Source organism: Portunus trituberculatus, chromosome 47 (assembly GCF_017591435.1).
Source record: "Portunus trituberculatus isolate SZX2019 chromosome 47, ASM1759143v1, whole genome shotgun sequence".
NCBI lineage: Eukaryota > Metazoa > Arthropoda > Malacostraca > Decapoda > Portunidae > Portunus > Portunus trituberculatus.
Genome location: NC_059301.1, coordinates 12144829 through 12167309, shown reverse-complemented (window position 1 = coordinate 12167309; position 22481 = coordinate 12144829). Strand labels below are relative to the sequence as shown.

Here is a 22481-nt window from a genome sequence, read left to right as displayed (position 1 = left end):
GGAATCTTCAGTGAACCTTTTTTTGTTCTTTTATCGTTCCTTTTGTTCCCTTTCCTTCGCTTTGTTCGCCCTTTGTCTTTTTGTTCTTTATTTTATTTCATTTTTTTTTTTACACCAGTTGCTTGTTACCTTTTATTTTTTGCCGTTTCTTCGTTACCATGACAACACACAGACATGAGCATCTGACAGGAGGACTCAAACGGAGAAACGAGCAATGGTTCTTTTTGGGGATTAGCATCTTCAGTGAGTCTAGTTTTTTTTTTTTTAGCGTTTCTTTTGTTACCTTTCCTTTACCGTTTGCTTTGTTCGTCCTTTTGTTTTTTGTTTGTTTTTTTGTTTTTTAGTTTGTTATTTTTTTGCACCGTTTGTTTGCTAGCTTTTATTTTTTGCCGTTTCTTTATTACCAAGACAAGATACAGACATGTGCTTCTGATAGGAGGACCCAAACGGAGAAGTGAATAACGTGAGCAAATGAAGTCACTACACACACATAGACGCAACATCAGCTTTGATACGAAAAAGTGGACAGAGAAAGAGAAGTGGTAACTGTCAGTTGTCTCAGACGCGTGTGTTTCAGTGAGGAAAAGAAGATGAGGTTTAGTAGAGTAGAGGAGGTGTTCAATTGATTTAGAAACAGATAAGACCGCGAATGTTGCAGAAGTTAATTAAGAAAAGTTGAGGGAGGTGACATGACACTAATGGATGACATCGGTAGAGCAGTCCGACCTGGGGACATTTATGAGAGATATATAAAATGCTGATATTGCTGCATTTCCTCTAACATTTAACCTCACCCGCTTAAACGAGAACAACTCATCTGGGTATAACAACATGATACAACGATTCATACACACATACACACATACATGCATACATATACATAATCAGTTTGTTGGTGCTTGAGTAACAGACTCGCCTAACTAATCTTGAGAACCACGGCAGCCTGTCTTGTGTTTAGGAGTTCTGTTTGAGTTGGTAAGTAATCAACAACACATCAATGAGTTCTGTAAGACTTGCCAACAAGTTGTATCCGACACAGTATTATCATTATTGACAGCTTACGTCCCTCGGCATGGTCAGCAAGTCGATGAGAGCCCAAGTAACCCTTTGAATGCCACGTGGTACACCTTTTCTGAATTACCAATCACTCCGATACATATCCAATTGTTCTACAGGCACATCCATCTTTAATTCCCTTCAATACTGAGTCGCCATTTTACCATGATTTTTTTGGTGTGATTAGACGATTTTATTTGCTTTAGGAAGGGTCTATGGAGGTCAAAAGATTAATGGGTAGTCTTTACTATTTTTAATCCCATCATAAGTTTCTGAAGCTGTATAAAATCGCCAAATGGTAACCACAATGAATATGAAAACACGACAGAGGACTGAAGCGGTTAAACTGGATAAAAATTGCAAAATCTAATACTTTTCAACCACAACTTCCTTGCACATTTTTATGAAGATTTCACACATTACCTTTGGTGGTGATAGTTGCCTCGTGTCAGTGAAAGGGTTAACGTTCAACTTCACAACACGTCAGTACCGAGCAAAGGAAGTGAGTAGGAAGTAAGCTGTACGCAGTGAAGTATTTTGCTTCAGTGTTTTTATATATGAGTGTTTTATAAGGAAGCAGCAAGGCCGAGCACTGCAGAAGCAGCAGCAGCCGCGGAGAACTCAGCGGTTTGTCTGAATTACCATTAACGAACACTAAAAGTTACCCGGAGTCTGAGGATGTTTTCATGAAGATAGGGTTTAACAAAGGTTACGTGCAGTCAGTGGCACAAAACACCCATGCTATACCAATTATTCCTCTCCGCTGCCTTTGAAAATTCCTGATGAGAGAACAGAGCGCTTCAAAACACGGACTCTGTAACACGATATCCTTTATTCACCACCGAGCATGCCGGTCATGCCGCCACAGGTCACTCTGTACAGCTTTAGTTGCAGCAGGATTAGATGAACGGCCCCGAGCGGCGGTCAATTTTCATTAGGGCTAATGAGGCTGCGGCACCTGCGGCGGCATGCCCCGGGCACCCGCCGCCGCCACCACCACCACCACGACCACCACGAGCTGGATGCGGAAATAAGTAAATGAATAAGTGCCTACATAGATAAATAAACGAATTAACTGATAATTAAATAAAAAGCTGAAGAGGATTAACAACAAAAACAATAACAACAATTTAATTAAACTAAAGTGGCATGATTTAGGACTTAAAACAACGACGTAACGCAAAGAAATTATTACCTACACCTGACAATTACAAAAAGAATTTAGTTCCTTCAGTACCATGACACGTTTCCATATTCATTCTGCTTACTATTTGGCGATTCTATACAGCTTTAAAAACATATGTGGGGAGATTAAAATAGTGAAGACTGTGGCCATTAATCTTCTGACCTCCATAGGCCCTTCCCAATGTCAATGAGATTTCAAGGTAAAAATGTGTTCCAGTATTAAAGAGGTTAAGAACAAAGTAAATAAAACAACAAAGACTTTCTAATGTAACGATTAAAAAAAAGTCTCATAACACTAACTCAGCCACAAGACATTATTTACCTGACGCCTCGCACACATCAAAGTTACAATTAAGACACGAATCAAATCACTATTATAATGATACGATTCTCTATAACTAAAGCACGTCTTGTAACACTAACCAAACCCCAAGACGTTATTAAGTCAGGTCTCATCACTCTCCTCATTACATGCTGCTCCTGATGGCGGCTCCGTTCCTCCTCAGCCCGCGGCCTTCTGGGACTCATTAATCTAACTGAAACTTAAACTGGTACATCTAACAGGAAGCTTTATCTCTCCCTCCCTCCTGCCCGCCACCACCATCACTACCACCACCACCACCACCACCACCACCCTGTATACACCAGCCATTAATCTTCACACTGCTGGTGGCCTCTTGGAAATTGTCAAAACACTAAGTTAGAATTGAATTTTTTTTTTTTAGAACGTATATTTTATTCCACTCTTTAAATACGAGTCGGTGATTTCAATAGAGCAAGCATGGAACTTGATAAACTTGATAAAGACATCACATTTTGACTCAATACTGATAATCCAACAGCTGCCGGACTTACAGGGTTAATCCTGCATGCACTTGACCGAGGCAGCAGCGGTGAATTGTGCTGAGTGACAACTGACAACACGCTCAGACGCACGTATTCTCACTACGACAATTTTCCAAGGCCAGAGACGACTAGCCGGGTTTTCAAGACAGTTTCTCCCTTTAACAAACTAGAAATCTTGCCAATCCATCACCAGAACCATAAAAATACTTTTAAAAATGCTTTATTCTCTCACTACGACAAATTTCCAAGGTCACAGACACAACTAGCAGGGTTTTCAAGCAAGTTTCTCTTTTTTAATAAATTAGAAATATTACCAGTCGATCATCAGAACCCTTAAAAACACGAGTATATTCAACTGGGAGCCTTTGGAAAGCAGTGATAGTGAGAGAGCTAAGCGTTTCAGAATTCAGGACGCTCACCACCAGTATACTACAAGCCTTCTCACTTCCCTCACTGTTCATATATAGCGACGAGCTCACTTTCAACATTACGCACGTCTTAAATCCTTCAGTACTGGAATGCATTTTTATTTGAGTTTTGGGTATGATTAGACGATTTTATTGACATTAGGAAGGGTCTATGGAGGTTAGAAGATTAATGGCCAGAGTCTTCACTATTTTAATGCCTAAATAAGTTTCTGGAGCTGCATAAAATCACCAAATAGTATGCAGAATAGATATGAAAATGTGCCATGGTACTGAAGAGGTTAATCTTGGCGACAAAATTACGGTAGACAATGATACGATGATCCGGTGACTGACTGACTGACTGACTGACTAACTGACTGACTGACTGACTAACTGACTGACTGACTGACTGACTGATTGACTGACTATCTGACTGAATGACTAACTGACTGAATGACTGACTGACTGACTGATTGACTGACTATCTGACTGAATGACTAACTGACTGACTGATACTGCACGGCGCTTCTATACTACCTAAGTGAATACCTTCGTAGTGCAGTCAGGCTTGTCCAAACGTGATTTTCCTTTTATGTAATAGGGCGAAACTGACCAAGGGCAACAAAAAAATATATAAAAAGAGGCCCACTTAATTGACAGTCCCCTTACAGGTCACTAGAGTCAGCCGAAAGGAAGGTGAATGTTACTTGACTGACTAACTGAATGATTGACTTACTGACTGACTGACTGAACGAAACGATATGAGAAACAAGTCGGTTTTTGCTGTAATGATAAGAGCAAGTTACATGATGTACTGCTTTATGATGGTGCGTCCCCTTGATGAACACACACACACACACACACACACACACACACACACACACTAAAAATTTATGAGCTTATAGAACATCTAATTAAAGTATTTCCGTTGCTATTTGTAGTAGTAATAGTAGTAGTAGTAGTGGTAGTAGTAGTAGTAGTAGTAGTAGTAGTAGTAGTAGTAGTAGTAGTAGTAGTAGTAGTGGTGGTGGTGGTGGTGGTGGTGTGCAGTAGTAGTAGTAGTAGTAGTAGTAGTAGTAGTAGTAGTAGTAGTAGTAGTAGTAGCAGTGGTGGTGGTGGTGGTGGTGGTGGTGGTAGTAGTAGTAGTAGTAGTAGTAGTAGTAGTAGCAGCAGCAGCAGTGGCAGCAGCAGCAGCAGCAGCAGCAGCAGTGCCAGTACCAGTAGCAGCAGCAGCAGCAGCAGCAGCAGTAGCAATAGCAATAGCAATAGTAGTAGTAGTAGTAGTAGTAGTAGTAGTAGTAGTAGTAGTAGCAGTAGGAGGAGGAGGAGCAGCAGCAGCAGCAGCAGCAGCAGCAGCAGCAGCAGCAGTAGTAGTAGTAGTAGTAGCAGTAGTAGTAATAGTAGCAGTAGTAGTAGTAGTAGTAGTAGTAGTAGTAGTAGTAGTAGTAGTAGTAGTAGTAGTAACAAAAACAACCCCAAGTATATACATTATAAAAAGCTAATAAGGTTTATAGAATATTAAATGAAAAGAGTTAAAAGAAAAACTGTGCCAAACAATATTCAACCGAGAACGTATAAAACAAAATGGAATTGCTGGTCTATTGATGTAAACACCCTCCAAGCAAAGCAAGGTAATGTACTCAACAAGCAAAGCCCTTTATTAAATCCCTCACCACGGCATCAGTTTAATTGCATTTTTTGTAGGTGTCACTAGAGGGCTGTGATAAGTTTATTATATTGCGTGATGAACAGGTTTTTCATTATCTAAAAAATGTTAATCCACTGCAATATGATCCTTATAAACTGCAACCTCACAAAAATCTGATTACCGCATGACGTCAGAATATAGTCATTAGTGGGCATGGGTGCCGGTATGAACAGAGGTAGTGGAGGGTGCCACATCGTGACTGTATGGATGGTGCTCAATAACTTGTGTCTCTCGGCCTCGCTGCCCCACATGTTCACAACACAAGCCACTTAGAATGAGCAACAGACAAGTCAGAGCTCAAACCACACGTTAACAACCATGGCTGCCGCTGGTTTGGCAGCGACTGGGTCTACTGCTCTTGTTCTATACCTATTTATTAACCAATCTTACATCGATTTCGTGTAAACTATGGAGAAACTAAAGTAAACAGTCATGATATAAGCATTACACAGATACAGAAGAGCAGCAGGACTGTCATGCTCACCTTGAAGCCCTGGCGCGGCGTGGCGTACTGCAGGGTGGTGCGTGGCGGCTTTGCCCTGCGCTTGGCACCGCACCACATGCCTCGTCCTGTTCTCTTCAGGCTTCTTGATGGAGAATCCTTGTTCCACACCCCAGCAGGAACCCTGAGGAAGGCTGACGAACACACAACTGCCAAGCATCAGCAATTCAGTCTCTACATCAAACCTCATATCCACTACCTAACACAGCACAAGGGTGACTAGTGAGTGACGACTGGCTGCTGGCATGAGTGGCACGTGACGGGCGTTGCTGCGCAACACGGTGCGCTGACATTAACAAATGCATCACCTTCACAGTCATCCACTTCATGTATTAAGTGTTATACCACGGATTAAGAGACTATGAGTTTACCTAGTATCATAAAGAACTGAAAAGCATCACTAGGCAAAAAGAAAAGAGATGGATATTGCATGTTTACAATACATGTTTAAAGGTCCCGCTGTTTCCTCCTGCACGGCCAGCAGCAGGTGTCAGGTGAGGTGCGGTGTGCCATGCGTATTCCATTACTGTGTTGCTATTTACTCGTACTCTTCCACCAGTGCTTTCCTGTAGTAAAACACTGCATCCATATGATGATGTAGCACGCTAAGGACAGTCCCCACACTAAGAAATTTTAATAAACCTTTTCAAAGATTCTGGCAACATCACATGTCTCCAGAGTCACTGGCTATCTTATTTTTCATATAATTTTATTTTATTTGTACTTCGTCATTTTCTTAAAAGTTATTCAAACGCGTGTAAGAGTGAGGTATTCTCCAAAAGAATAGGTGAGTGTGTGTGTGTGTGTGTGTGTGTGTGTGTGTGTGTGTGTGTGTGTCCACGTCTGCTTATCTGCTTCCTCATTGTAGTTGAAGTGATTGTTTCGGAATAAGCATGTTGAATTCAGGAGGAGTGTCGTCCATTGAAGCCTTGCGGGTTATTTACAGGTAAATTGACAAAAAAAAATGGAAAAATCTTAACTCGATACGTAGAAATCTAGAGAGAGAGAGAGAGAGAGAGAGAGAGAGAGAGAGTTTCGAAAAAGGGATATCAGTGGACAGATCCGCTCCGGGCATCAAGTATTCTACGTAGGGCACTGTGCGCTGCTGCATACTTAACTCATACTTCGGTGCGTTGCTAGACTCAAAGGTTACTTGAGATTCAGTGATGCGTAAGAATCCTACGAGATTGTCCTACGCAATTCCACTTCCAAAGAAAAAGAACTTCACTGAAAGGTTTGTTCTCTTATCGGGACTGTTATTCAAACTTCACTTTTTTCACAGGTTCTCTTTTCTTAACTGGTGTATAAATTCATCATTCTTACCAAAATCAAGAAAACTTCTTTGAAAATCCCAATAACTTCCGCCGCAGCAGTTGTACCAAGTCGAGGGAAGGCACCGAGACTCTTGAGAATACAATGGGAGGTCTGGCGGCAGGAGATACGAGGCTCGCTGTCATTACTGGACCCCCGCCGCTGCCTCGTCCTCCATGTGGCGCTATAATGATGCAGGAGCACCTTACTCACGAGGCGGGGTTCAGAACGTCTAGAGGACCGCCCGTATTCATAAATCTCCGCGATGAACGACTGTTGTGGCGAAGGAAAAGGACTAGTGCAGTGTTCTTCATCCTCTTCTAAGTAAATACACTATTCCTACAGTTTTTTGAGAAATTAATGTACCCTAGCGCCTTGCTCAGTGACTCACAAAAGATATACGTGAATATTTGATACTTGCATTAAAAGTTTTGTAGATGAGGAAGTGTATTGTGTGATAACCTGTCTGATTGAGCGGCGGCGGTGGTGGTGGTGGTTGTGGTGGAATTGGTGGATTTTCTCCTGGATAGTGTTGTCATAATGGTCGTAATCTTAAACACTTTTGCGCTGCACCTCCACTACTTTCAAAGGCCTCTAGTTTAAGTTACATGAGTTCCTGAGGGGTGTTTTCAAGGTTCTAGACACAGATTGACAAGCTTTCTATACTACGAACAGGAGAAACACTGTAGGGAACCTGGCTGACAATTCAATGTGGCCTTTCAAAATTAGTCGTGGTGAGACAGTGAAGTGTTTCTGAATATGAGGTTAAGTCTTGCCATCCATCAAAAAACAAGCTGTGGACTACGCGACTCTCTCTGATCTCCTCAGCCGGTATTCTTTTTCTGTCTCATTTATATGTAGACTATATATACATTACGCGACTTTCTCTGATAGAAATAGCAACGTGGACTGCCCACACACTTTTATCTCTAACTTTACTTCATTATTTCTAACTATTTCCTTCTTCTGTACCCATTCTTACATTCGCTTCACCACACTCTTCTGTTACATTAAGATTAGAAAAAACTCTGATCTCCTCCTCTGCCGGTATTCTCTATCTATCTTGTCTATATGTTCAATCTATTTCTGTGTATATACATTTCTAACAGAGCAGTGCATGTCTACCTTAAGTCATCATGATCTCCTCTTCTTCATCTGCGCTACATTTTTCCCTCCTTTTTTTTTTTCTTTTCTGGGAGTTTTAATGAAGTAACAGCATTTCTCGTCAGTTTAGCTTACTTTGCTACTTAATCTTACGCCACATAAAGATCAACGGGTCAATTCTGGGACGTCTCTCTCTCTCTCTCTCTCTCTCTCTCTCTCTCTCTCTCTCTCTCTCTCTCTCTCTCTCTCTCTCATAACAATGATTTTCAAAGGGAAGAATCAGGATGTGCTCCACTTTAGAACTCAAACACTCCAAGATTTTTGTTTATTATTTTCTTTATGGTCTAAGAAGTTACGTGAGTGGTATACAGCGGAGGTGGGAAGATAGATAGATAGATAGATAGATAGATAGATAGGCAGGTCGATAGACAGATAAACAGACAGACAGGCAGACAGACAAACACATAAATACATAGATAGATAGATAGATAGATAGATAGATAGATAGACAAACAGACATACACACACACACACACACACACACACACACACACACACACACACACACACACACACACACACAGAGAGAGAGAGAGAGTGTAGGTGGAGACGAAAGTGAGGAGACACATGCAGTACATGCAACATTCCTTTACTCTGCTTATCTCTGTGTGTTTTATTCCCACCGATCGGATTTGCTTCCCTTCCCTTCTCTTTCTTCATTCATATTATTCATCTCCTCTTCCTCTTCATGCTATATCTTTTATTTTCTCCTTTATTTCATTTTCATTAACCCTTGCAAGGAATTAATCACACAAATGTCTTGCTTTTTATTCTGTTTATTCAATTCTTAAGATGCAAAGTACAGTTTTATAAAGAATTACAAAAGAATAGAAAGTAGATGACATGAGGTGCTTCCGTGTACATTAAGCAAAATATTCATGCTGAATCATTTTTCCCCTTCTAAACGATTAACAAGTTTATCACCAACTCTTTCAGTGCTGGAATGCATTTTTAACATAATTTCTTTGGTGTGATTAGACGATTTCATTGACATTAGAAAGGGTCTAGAGAGGTCAGAAGATTAATGGCCAGAGTCCTCACTATTTTAATCCCCCACGTAAGTTTTTGAAGGTGTGTGAAATCGCCAAATAGTAAGCAAAATGAATATAAAAAACGCGTCCTGTTACTGAAAGGGTTAATAAGCGTTTCTAAACTTTTGTATACGACTGAAACTAATTGGCCGGCAAATACATGATAAAAATTTACAACCTCTTTTTCAAATATCGGAATTACGTTAGCGAGCCTCCACTTATCAGTCATTGTACCGGGCTGTCAGAATTTATTGAACTATAAAGTTAGAGATGTGACTCATTTATATTTATTTTCTTTCATGACACGGTGCAAGATCGTTTCATACCCTGGTGACTTCCTCTCTTTTAAGTTAACCTCTTCAACAGTAACATGCATTTTTATCTTGGGTTTTTGGGTATGATTAAATTTTATTTGCATTAGGAAGAGTCTATGGAGGTCAAAAGAATAATGGCATGAGTCTTTACTATTCTAATCCCAACATAAGTTCCTGAAGCTGTATGAGATCGCCCAATAGTAACTAGAATGAATATGAAAACGCGTCCTGGTACTGATGAGATTAATGAGTATTTCTGAAATTTTGTATACGACTGAGACTAATTCGCCGACAAATATTTACAACTCTTTTAGTTTCATTGCTCTCTTTAACCCCTTCAATAGTAAGACGCATTTTTACCTTGAGTTTTGGGTGTGATTAGACGATTTTATTTGCATTAGGACGAGTCTATGGAGGTCAAAATAAGTTCCTGAAGCTGTATGAAATCGCCCAATAGTAACCAGAATGAATATGAAAACGCGGGGGTTAATAAGCATTTCTGAAATTTTGTATACGACTGAGATTAATTGGCCGGTAAATACATGATAAAAATTTTCAACTCTTTTCCTTTCATTCCCTAGTGTCTTCCTCTCTTTAAGTTAACCTCTTCAATAGTAAGACGCATTTTTACCTTGAGTTTTCGATATGATTAGACCTAACCTAACCTATCTCGCTATCTTCATTGCCTCCTTCTTTATCCTCCTCATCTGCATCATCTTTATCACCTTCTTCTGAATCTACGCCATTATATCCAACATCCTCTCGATTCTTCTTTGTGTCTCCTGTTACAAATCCATCACCTTCTTTGTCTCTTTTTTGTGCATCCTCTTCTTGTGACGCTGCAACATCAACCATCTCACCTTTCTCTTCCTCTTCTGAGTCTGCATCAACTTTCTCGTCTTCCTTCTTTTTTTCTTTTCTGCCACCATACTATCGTCTTCGTTGTCTTCTTCTTCTTTACTCTCTTCTGACACTATATCGTCTCCTTTCGTTATCTTCTTTCCCTTTTTGAATCGTCAACACCTTTTTCCTCTCCTTAGTGTATTTCATCGTTTTCATTATCCTCTTCGCTTTTCTTTTTGTCTAATGTCGTAATTTCATATCCTTCATTACTTTTTTCCTCTTTATCCTCCTTTTTTTGTCTCTATACGATGACCTTCACCTTCATTTTCCCACTCTTCTTTTTGTCTAATGTCATAATTTCATCTCCTTCATTATTTTTTTCCTCTTTACGATGACCCTTAACTTTGTCTCCCTCTACATAATCCACCTCACCGTACTCATCGTTTTCTTTCTGTCTTCTGTCGTGAATTCATCGTTTTCTTTGCCTTCTTTCCCTTCATCTTCTTGTAACAATACCTCATCATTATCCTCTCCATTTTTCTCTGTGTCTGCTGCCACAAACAGTTATCTTCAGCATCCTTTTCCTCTTGGCTCTCTTCTTGTGACATTAAATATTGAACCTTATTGTCTTCCTCTTTACCATCTGACTGTAAGACGTCATACTCTTTGTCTTGTTCACTCCTCTTTGCGTTTATTTTAAAGCTCACGCCGTCTTGTTCCTCTGACAGCACTATTTTGATCCCCACATAAGTTTCTGAAGTTGTATAAAATCGCCAAATAGTAACCAGAATGAATATGAAAACGCGGCTTGGTGCTGAAGGGATTAAGATTTCATGTATCATTTGAAAGACACACTGAGAGACTTTTCAGTGACGTTGTGATGCATTCGTAATAACATTCACAGTTCAAATATTGTCTCTGCCAGTAAGTATTCGTATGTTTCACACGTTTAGCACTTAACTTGATTGATGTTCCTGTTGTTGGTGGTGTTGCTGTTATTATTGTTGTTGTTAGGGCTACGAAGCTCTTGTGATTCTTATGAGCTCCTGATTTATGTTCACTGGCCAATCAATCTCCAGTTCTTCTTTCTAGTGCACATTTTACTTAGTTGAATGAAGCTCTAATGAAACGTCTCCTCTCCCATCTTTCCCCACGTCTGTTCTAGTCTCTTGGCAGTCTTCACTATACATCTCTCCTTCCTTCCTTCCGTACATCTCCATACACCACACTTTTTCTTCCTATCTCTTTTGTTTTCTTTGCTTTCTTCTGCTCTGTCTTCTTATCTTTATTTTCTTTCACTTTCTTCACTATGGTGTATTCCATGATAACTGCTTATATTACTTTCTTCTACTCTCTTTTCATCTCTACCACCTTTTTTTCAGTTTCTTCACTCTGGTGTATTCCATGACCAACTACTTATATTATTTTCTTCTGCTCTGTATTCATCTCTTTACCTCTTTTTCCCCCTTCTTCACTCTGGTGTATTCTGTAATCAACTGTTTATGTATTCTAATTAGCTAAGTTTTCCATCTATACACACATGCATTAATCATTCTTTCATCTTTCCTCGTATCACACTTTTTTTCACATTATATTTAAATGTTATCTCTTTTTCTCTATAATTCGTGACTTTTTTTCCAGCTGAGTACTCTATGCACCTCGTTGAGTATCACTGAACTCATTGTACCGGGATCAGTACCATGACGTATTTTCATATTCATTCTGGTTACTATTTGGTGATTTTAAACAGCTTCAGAAACTTACATGGGGATTGAAATAATGAAGACTCTGTGCATTAATCTTCTGGCCTCCATAGACGCTTCCTTCTGTGAATGAAATCGTCTAATCACACCCAAAAACTAGAGGTAAAAATGCGTCCCAGTACTTATGAGGATAACGTGTTCATTTGGTTCCTTTCTAGCATAGCAATAAAGAAATGAGTATACTAAAAGTTGTGTTTTTCTCATAGTGTGTGTGTGTGTGTGTGTGTGTGTGTGTGTGTGTGTGTGTGTGTGTGTGTGTGTGTGTGTGTGTGTGTGTGTGTGTGTGTATGTGTATGTGTGTGTGTTGCAGCCAGGTGAATCTATGCTCCCCCTCTTGTGCGTTAATAACTTCTAGATAAAAATACGAGTCTTCTTAAAGTTGCCATTATTATTCGTACATTTTAATCCGCGGCTGTAAATCACTGGCCATGTTTTCTTTTTCAACACGCCGGGAGCATTTCTCTTCCTATTCAAGTTTGGTGAGATAAATACGTGTTGAGGGAGGTGGGGAGAGAATTAAACGTGCTCTTAATCACCTACGCAAATTTAACCTGCTTGGAGCTTTGTATATGTGTGTGTGTGTGTGTGTGTGTGTGTGTGTGTGTGTGTGTGTGTGATACATGATCTAAGCCAAGCCAGTTTTGTTCACACCTCACAGTACCTTCACTCATATTTACGTTTGTCAGTAAAGGCTCTCTCTCTCTCTCTCTCTCTCTCTCTCTCTCTCTCTATCTATCTATCTATCTATCTATCTATCGTTCATGCTGTCCCTCTGTCCCTCGTTCACGCCTGCCACCAATACTTAGGACGACAGCGTTAATTTTTCAGCAGCATTAACCTCTTTCATCAATCATCCATAGGGGGAAAAAATTATACAGCTACTCCCTTCACCTTTTCTTTCTTTCAATGGTCGTCGTCTGTTTTAACATTCACTGCACCAGAAAAAAACATAAATTGGATACGGAATAAAAATAGCAAGAAAGAGAATATGATGATAGTTTTTGTTAGGTTACGGAATTATTTATACGAGACTTAACTACGAAAAAAGAGCGTGTAAAAATGAAGTTGGATGTTATGAAGGGGAAAATTGTTAGGCATTGAAAGGGTTAATTAATCTGCTATCATACCATATCAAAGGCCCTTTTATGTGTGTATTTTTTTTTCCTATTTTTATTTCTCTCTCTCTCTCTCTCTCTCTCTCTCTCTCTCTCTCTCTCTCTCTCTCTCTCTCTCTCTCTCTCTCTCTCTCTCTCTCTCTCTCTTGAAAACACGATCGTAGAGCAAGTTTTCTAGTCATTCCACCTCGTACTTTCTCTCTCTCTCTCTCTCTCTCTCTCTCTCTCTCTCTCTCTCTCTCTCTCTCTCTCTCTCTCTCTCTCTCTCTCTCTCTCTCTCTCTCTCTCTCTCTCTCTCTCTCTCTCTCTCCACCGTTCATTATATTACTCATTCCTCTCTTCATTTACCAGTCATTTCAACAGATTCCCTCGCGCCCATCCTAAGCACTGCAATTTCCATGATAGTGTTTTGAATGGCACCGTATTAAAAAGCTTCTCCCTCCCCTTTAAATCCGGGTCTACACACTCTGTATAATACAAACCACATAACCAGCCTGAATAATTCCCACCCACCACTCTGATATGCAAAATTAACACTGGTGACTCGTTATAAGCGGTGTCTGAGTCTTCAGTGTCTTTATAATTCTGTGTTGAGTGGTTGGTATTCTGATATTATCCCCATTTTTTTTTTTTTGTGAAATTATTATTGAGAGGGACAGAGAGAGAGAGAGAGAGAGTGTGTGTGTGTGTGTATGTGTTTGTGTGTGTATGTGTGTGTGTGTATGTGTGTGTGTGTGTGTGTATGTTCCTCAAATTAGCATTCATTCATACGTGTACATATTGCCTTCCACTCCACACACATTCCACCTATCCACTCATCATTCCATTCCATCCCTACCTACCCCTATCCACATCCCTCCCATCCACCTATCCACCCAGTCACCAAATCCGCTTCTTCCCCCATGCCCAGCCTCCCACTCAACATCCATCCCTAACTAGCTATTCCCCACCACTCACCATTGTTACCCCCATGGACCATTTCACCCATCCACCACCATCACCTCCCTGTCTCAACCACACCCATCACCATCACCTCCCTTCTCACAGCCTCACCCACCACTACACTTCACAGCCTCACTCACATCCACCAGCACCACATCTCCCTGCCTCACCCACCCACCACCAACACCTCCTGTCTCACTCACACCCATCCCTCACCTACCACCACCACCACCCCTTCCCAGCCTCCTAGCCCGTCATTACACTTACTGACAGCCTCATTTTTGTCGCCAGTGTGTGATGTAAGGCAATAATTGTTGTTTTACATTTTTCATGGACTACTGCAATGGATTTTAGTCTTTTTATTTTATTCTTTTTCTCTCACAGTTATCATTAATCGGAATTTATATTTCAATTATCGGGAAATGTAAGCGATTCGTGCGATACATTTGTTAAGGAGAAAATTAAAATGATTATTGTTGCTGCTGCTTTTACTACTACTACTACTACTACTACTACTACTACTACTACTACTACTACTACTACTACTGTACCGTTACTGCTGCTGCTACTGATGATGATGATAATGATGATGATGATGATATGAGTAACAATGATGACGAAAAGAAGGAGGAAGAGAAGGAGGAGAAGAAGAAGGTTGCTAATACTATCATCATTATTATTACTACTACTGCTATTTCTTCCATTACTACCGCCACCCCTATTGATTAAAGTGATAGAGGTAGTAATAGTAGTAGTAGTAGTAGAAGTACTAGCAGTAGTGGTAGTAGTAGTAGTAGTAGTAGTAGTAGTAGTAGTAGTAGTAGTAGTAGTAGTAGTAGTAGTAGTAGTAGTAGTAGTAGTAGCAGGAGGAGGAGGAGGAGGAGGAGGAGGAGTAGAAGTAAAAGTAAAAGTAGCAGTAGATTAGGTTAGTAGTAGTAGTAGTAGTAGTAGTAGTAGTAGCAGTAGCATAGTAGAAGATAATATAGTTGTTTTTCTTGTTGTTGTCGTTGTTTTCGTTGCTGCTGTTGTTGCTGCTGCTGGTGCTATTCCCAGTAATGGTGGTATCAGCGTCAGTGGTGATTATGATGAGCTCACGATAATGACAGTGCTGGCAATGAGATGGTGGTATTGTCGGTGGTGGTAGTGATGTTGGTGATGGTGGTTGTAGTCGCGGTCGTGGTGGCGGTGGTGGTGGTGATATAGTGGTTTGAGATCACCCATTATACATTCACTATACAGTAAGAAAAGCACAGCCCAGTATTCACAAACGCTCTGCTCCCTCACCACGACTATTTTCAGAGGCCACTTTAATAATTAGATGGATTCTCACGAGCGTTTCTTCTATTGCTGATGTAGGAATCTTGTTGATCTTCCACCAAAGCCGCAAAAACACCCTTAATCCCATTCACTACCATGACACGTTTCAATATTCATTCTGCTAATTGGTGATTTTATACTGCTTCTGAAATTTATGTGGGAAGTAATAGTTGTAGAAGTAGTAGTAGTAGTAGTAGTAGTAGTAGTAGTAGTAGTAGTAGTAGTAGTAGTCGTAATAGTAGCAATAGTAGAAGTAGTAGTAGTAGTAGAAGTAGAAGTAGTAGAATAAGTAGTACTAGTAGTCGTAGTAGTGGTAGTAGCAAGAGGAGGAGGAGGAGGAGGAGGAGAAGGAGTGGAAATAGTAGCAGTAGTAATAGTAGTGGTAGCAGTAGTAATAGTAGTAGCAGTAGTAGAAAGTAGTAGTAGTAGTAGTAGTAGTAGTAGTAGTAGTTGTTGTTGTTGTTGTTGTTGTTGTTGTTGTAGCAGCAGCAGCAGCAGCAGCAGCAGCAGTAACAGTAACAGCAACAGTGGCAGTAGCAGTAGCATTAGCAGCAGTATATACCAGTAGTAGCAGTTCTTGTAGTTGTAGTTACTGTAGCAGCAGGCGCAATACACATTCATGTTATGCCTTTACAACGGTGTTACAGCTCCCCAGGCAGTGTCGCCCCTTGTCACCTGAGTATAGTATATATGTATGAGGGTCACGAGAGGCAGTGCACGGCGGCAGCATCAACACAACAACAGGAGCGTCAAGGGGATGGCTCAAAACACCGTCATACCAAACTACCACTTGAAAACAGCCCTCCTTGCGCAATGGCTTCTAAAGAGTTCAGTCGCATCCATTATGAAAGTTTACGTGAAGCAACCTTTATATATTCTTTTCAAAATATATAGTTCAATTCTTTTTATTTAAGACTGGTAGTGCTAACTCTCTCTCTCTCTCTCTCTCTCTCTCTCTCTCTCTCTCTCTCTCTCTCTCTCTCTCTCTCATAAAGGCAATCTCCAAACCCCACAGAGATTATTAGTCGGGGTTGCAGAATTGTTTTCCCTCTCTCTTGGTAATGCGCGTGACTTTAACATGACATTCTGCACTTCCTTGGAAATCCTACACGTTTGCAATCTCTTCTGGACTCGTGTTTCAGTTTGTGGCTTGCTTTACTCATTACGTTTTCATTTTCCCCTCAACATCTCCAGAAATCAAGCAACACGCCACACTCACTTCTATTATGTTCAGAATTTCTCTCCAGTATAAAACTTAATCTGCTACAAGTTTACTGTCAGGTTATCCAGTAAACTGTCAGCTGATCAGAGGAACGTCAGAGCAAAGGGACAGGAAAAAGAAGAGGAGGAAGAGTGTACATACAACACGTTTTCCTGATTTCTGTCCACAAGTATATTTTTCAGCCGTCCATCTCCATTACCACCTCGTCTCCAATATCGAGTTCTCTTACATACTCTGCCCCACCGACTGTCTTACGTTCGCTTAATTAAATATTGGAATTCTTGGGCGAAATTCCGAAATCCCCGACTAGTTTATTTATTTAGCACTCAGGCGCCCGGAAACCAACGTCTGCCGTGTGCCCGAAGGCGAAAGAAATATTGGAACTTTCATGCAGAATTCTCCGTAACCCAGGCACCTTGCGAAATTTGTTTAACATATTCAGTACCATGACATGTTTCCATATTCACTCTGCTTACTATTTGGTGATTTCATACAGCTCCAGAAACTCATGTGAAGGATTGAAATAGTGAAGACTGTGGCCATTAATCTTCTGACCACCATAGACCCATCCTAATGTCAATGAAATTGTCTAATGGTACGCAAAACTCATGGTAGAAATACGTCCTAGTATTGAAGGAGTTAGGATCTTCAGTACCATGACGCGCTTCCATATTCATTCTTGTTATTATTTGGTGATTTCATGCAGCTCCAGAAACTAATGTTGGGGGATTGAAATAGTGAAGACTGTGACCATTAATCTTCTGACCACCATAGAGCCTTCCTAATGTCAATAAAATGGCCTAATGGTACGCAAAACTCATGGCAAAAATGCGTCCCAGTACTGAAGGGGTTAAGAAAGTGTTATCCTTCAATTCGCGGTGAGAAAGTATGATTTTTTTCATTTTTAAGCAGGAATATACGCAAGTGGTGATGATGAAAGATATTTAGGTTTATTGTTACAGAAATGCAATAGTGACCGAAAGGATCCCATTACTTTTAATCCCTTCAGTACTGGGACACATTTTTACCTTGAGTTTTGGGTCGATTAGATGATTTTATTGACATTGAGAAGGGTCTAAGGAGGGCAGAAGATTAATGGCCACAGTCTTCACTATTTCAATCCCCCACACAAGTTTCTGAAGCTGTTTAAAATTACCAAGTATTAAGCAAAATTAATATGGAAACGCGTCATGGTACTGAAGGGGTTAAAAACAACGTAGATTAGATAAAAGAGTACACGCCTCCTTATCCTCGTTTTCTGTTTTCGTTCTCTTTCTCCTTCCCTCCTCCTCCTCCTCCTCCTCCTCCTCCTCCTCCGCCTTATATGCTCTTCTGTGTAATCCCTTCATTCACCTTTAAACTTCAAGTACTAAAGATGCTATGCTAGAGAGAGAGAGAGAGAGAGAGAGAGAGAGAGAGAGAGAGAGAGAGAGAGAGAGAGAGATCTGATAGGTTTAAAATCTCTCTCTCTCTCTCTCTCTCTCTCTCTCTCTCTCTCTCTGCACCTATCTATCTATCTATTTCTACAATCGCCACAGTGTCTATAATTATGATAGTTTCTGGTACCCACAGACACCGCGCCCACCCTTCTGTTGGTAACACATAGTGCTATCCAAAACATTCTAAGCAGTACACTCTTGGTAGTAAAGTATAACAGTATAAAAACATATGCTTCCTTACAACAATGGGAAACAACAACAAACACAACAGCATAACGTTTATGAGCCTACTTATTATTTTTTTTTTTTCTATTTTAACAGGTATTTGATCATGTACGATAATTAAGCAACCTTCTAACTTGAATATTGTGCATCGTACGAGACTCATCTCATTGAGTTCAGGGGTACAAGCTACAGTAAAGCGATCACAAAGGTTATGGCACAGCAGGCTTCTCTCCGTCACGACCTTCTGCCATTATAGTGTTGTGGTTCACTGGTTGGGGTTAACTTAACGTCGAGGGGTTTTGCCTTTCCAACGGCACACCTCCAGGGAACACTACTCGCTCTGATGTATATATGCTACAAGAGATCACTGTTGGTATCGCTATTGACATTTTTTTCTGACACAGCAACTTTCTGTCTTCCCTCAGGCACCTATGTTGAGCTTCAGTCATGCACCATTCAATTATGTAATTTTACTTCTTTTTTTTTTTAATTAAACTGGCCAACTGTTTTTTTTTTTTTTTTACTTTTTTTTTCTTAAGGAAGCGGCAACTTCAGGTGGTCTCTTTCACTATCTTCTCACCCCGACCGCCCCCACAACATGTATCCCTCACCGAATTCTCTTTCACACACACACACACACACACACACACACACACACACACACACACACACACACACACATTAGAAGGAAAAAAGACGGGGAGGAACACTCACAAAGAAAACAAACAGTCTTTCTTCACAAACCTTCAAGTGTCGTGGCGTCTTTTGTCAGCATTCAGACCCGTTGTATCGATTATTCGCTTGTATGGGTATAAAAAAAAAAAAACACAACGTTAATATAATCATTGCTAAGCTACATAACTATTTACCTTAAGAGACTATTAACCCCTTCAATACTGGGACGCATTTTTACCATGAGTTTGGGTATGATTAGACGATTTTATTGACATTAGGAAGGGTCTATGGAGGTCAGAAGATTAATGACCAGAATATTCACTATTTCAATCCCCACATAAGTTTCTGAAGCTGTATATAATCACTCAATACTAAGCAGAATAAGTATGAAAAACGCATCATAGCACTGAAGGGATTAATCTATATAAACCATTCATTAACTATTCATTTAAAAGTTGCATATGATCATGGAAAAGATTAACTAACAGCGACAGAGTTAACTTATAGCAACACACAACAACACCTAGTCAGATCCTCCTTACATTAGTTTCCCTGTGTTCCAGATGCGGTGCTGAGGTCCTGCGGGTTCTTCCTGAGTGCGGCGGGACTGCTGCTGGCGGCGGAGGTGCTGTGTGTTGGCGGACGCTGCTCCCCTCGCCGCCGGTACCTCACCTTTCTCGCTGGCGTCACCTTCATCATCTCCGGTATGTGTTTACCTGCCTATAGGGGTTGCTGTATATAGGGTTACAGAGGTTGTGTGTGTGTGTTTCACTGTTTGATCTGCTGCAGTCTCTGACGAGACAGCCAGACGTTACCCTACGGAGCGAGTTCAGAGCTCATTATTTCCGATCTTCGGATAGGCCTGAGACCAGGCACACACCACACACCGGGACAACAAGGTCACAACTCCTCGATTTACATCCCGTACCTACTCACTGCTAGGTGAACAGGTGAAAGGAGACAAACCCAAATATCTCCACCCGGCCGGGGAATCGAACCCCGGTCCTCTGGCTTGTGAAGCCAGAGAGAGTGTGTGTGTGTGTGTGTGTGTGTGTGTGTGTGTGTGTGTGTGTGTGTGTGTGTGTGTGTAATTCACTGTTTGATCTGCTGCAGTCTCTGACGAGACAGCCAGACGTTACCCTACGGAACGAGCTCAGAGCTCATTATTTCCGATCTTGGGATAGGTCTGAGACCAGGCACACACCACACACCGGGACAACAAGGTCACAACTCCTCGATTTACATCCCATACCTACTCACTGCTAGGTGAACAGGGGCTACACGTGAAAGGAGACACACCCAAATATCTCCACCCGGCCGGGGAATCGAACCCTGGTCATCTGGCTTGTGAAGCCAGCGCTCTAACCACTACCGGGCCGTGTGTGTGTGTGTGTGTGTGTGTGTGTGTGTGTGTGTGTGTGTGTGTGTGTGTGTGTGTGTGTGTGTGTGTGTGTGTGTGTGTGTGTGTGTGTGTGTGTATGTGTGTGTGTGTGTGTCAGTGAGAGAGAGAGAGAGAGAGAGAGAGAGAGAGAGAAAGAGATTAATACCACCTGCTTCAATACTCTATTTGTATTTATTTGATTACCGTGCTTGTATTCGTAAGGCTTCATTCATCCCTAACTCTAGCTGTCGTATGTACTATGCCATTAAAACTGCCACAGATGTATGCAGGAGAAAGGAAAATGTGTGCAAACTGTTTCTACTAATCTCTCTCTCTCTCTCTCTCTCTCTCTCTCTCTCTCTCTCTCTGGCAGGGCTGACCATGCTGCTGGGCGTAGTCATCTACATCGCCACGCTGAAGGGCGAGGTGGGGGACAGACTGCGGCCTCGTTCAGCCTTCCAGCCGCCGCTCTTCACCTACTCGTACGGCTGGTGTTTCCTGCTGCTCGTGGTGGCCTTCGTCAGCACGGAGATGGCGGGCACGGCGGCGGTCTTCCTGTTCATCTACCGTCACAAGGTGTAGTATTTGCGCCACCTTCTGCTGTGCTCTGAACTGATGTGCTACACTTTTGCCACGCCTCGCCAACACTCCTTCCCTCCGCAGCGTGAGTGGCTGCAAAAGAGACAGCAGCTGCCTCTGTCCCTTCCCGCCCCCGCCAGGCCACGCCCTCGACCGCCACATCCGCCTCTCAGGTCAGATTTCTTGCCTGAAACGGAGGCAGACATTGTCCTCAGCTTTGCGAACGTAGTAAAAAGTAAATGTTATCGCTGTTGTAAAATACAAAAAAAAAGTTGTTGCTCCAACAGAAGTAAAACCTGACAAGAATCAAAAATAGAATCAGCTTTTTTTACTTTCAAGTTACTGTATGGACGTTTTGAATTCAAAGGACAGTGTCATGTAACTGTGTGTGTGTGTGTGTGTGTGTGTGTGTGTGTGTGTGTGTGTGTTCACGTATCCCAGTATTTCCCACAGGCAGCAAGTGCCAGTGTGCCTCCACAACCACGTCCCCCCTCGGGCCGCCGAGCACACCACACTCCCTCCTCGGGAGCGACGCTCCCTCACTGACCTGCACGCGGCGGACAACTGGGCCAACAAGCCACCGGTGTCCCGGGGCGCCAGCCTTCCACGCTCCTTCACCCGGAGTCCTTCGCTGGCCACCGTCAGCGGCGTGACCCCGCGCTGCGGCTCCCCAGAGAGAAGTGCTCCAGCTCGATGCAACACACTGCCCAGGGCCACTGCCCCTCGCCCCTATGGCCCCGTGCCGCAGATCAGGGTGACTCCTGCCGAGGGCTGTGCAGCCTGCTGTCCTTGCTACGCTTGTTGTTGTTGTTGTTGTTATGGCGACGGCCGATCCCCGTGGCCACCACCATCCTACCGGGGGCCCAGTATGGCACCCTCGCCCCCTTGTGACTGCCACCGCCCTCCGCCCGTCACCCGTAAGCCGCCGCAGACATGTCCGCGGTGCACCCGGGAAAGTCAGTACGCTATGAGGGACCCCAGACGTCCCCCAAACACCATGCCCGTGTGACAGCCGGCCTGGGTGCTGGGGGCGCGCTAGTGGCTCCACACCCTCAGGCACCCGACTCTCAGGAACACCCGAGCCCCTTAGAAACACACCGCGCCGGTGGAAGCTCACCGCCACACGACGCGACAATGTACCAATAAGACGAGGTTCCTTAATGCAAATGTTTCAATCTCCCCTCTTTCCTGGGTGGTGGTGCTATGGATAAATAGATACTAGATAGATAGATAGATAGATAAATAGATAGATAGATGGAAAAATATAGGCAGACACGCAGATGGACAATATGATCCTGTTGTTGATGTGGCTCCTGAAATCAATCAAGGAGTCAACCATGGAGTGCAGGGGACACCGTGTATGAGCTGTGTCAGGTAAGGCTGAGAGGCGTCGCAGGAAAGGCAAGACAGGATGCAATGATATGTGTGGCGGGCGAGGGAAGACAATGATGAGAGA

At 42.1% G+C, this 22481-nt stretch overlaps 1 protein-coding gene across 1 annotated transcript in view; it reads left to right on the top strand.

The window, feature by feature from the left end:
* LOC123520573 (voltage-dependent calcium channel gamma-4 subunit-like) overlaps positions 1-22180 on the top strand; it is a 47340-nt gene extending 25160 nt beyond the window's left edge. The window contains exons 3-6 of the mRNA XM_045282959.1: positions 19629-19769; positions 20820-21022; positions 21110-21198; positions 21479-22180. Coding sequence (XP_045138894.1) covers positions 19629-19769; positions 20820-21022; positions 21110-21198; positions 21479-22034 — 989 coding nt within the window. The 3' untranslated portion in view covers positions 22035-22180. The remainder of the gene's footprint in view (positions 1-19628; positions 19770-20819; positions 21023-21109; positions 21199-21478) is intronic.
* The last annotated feature ends 301 nt before the right edge of the window (positions 22181-22481 follow it).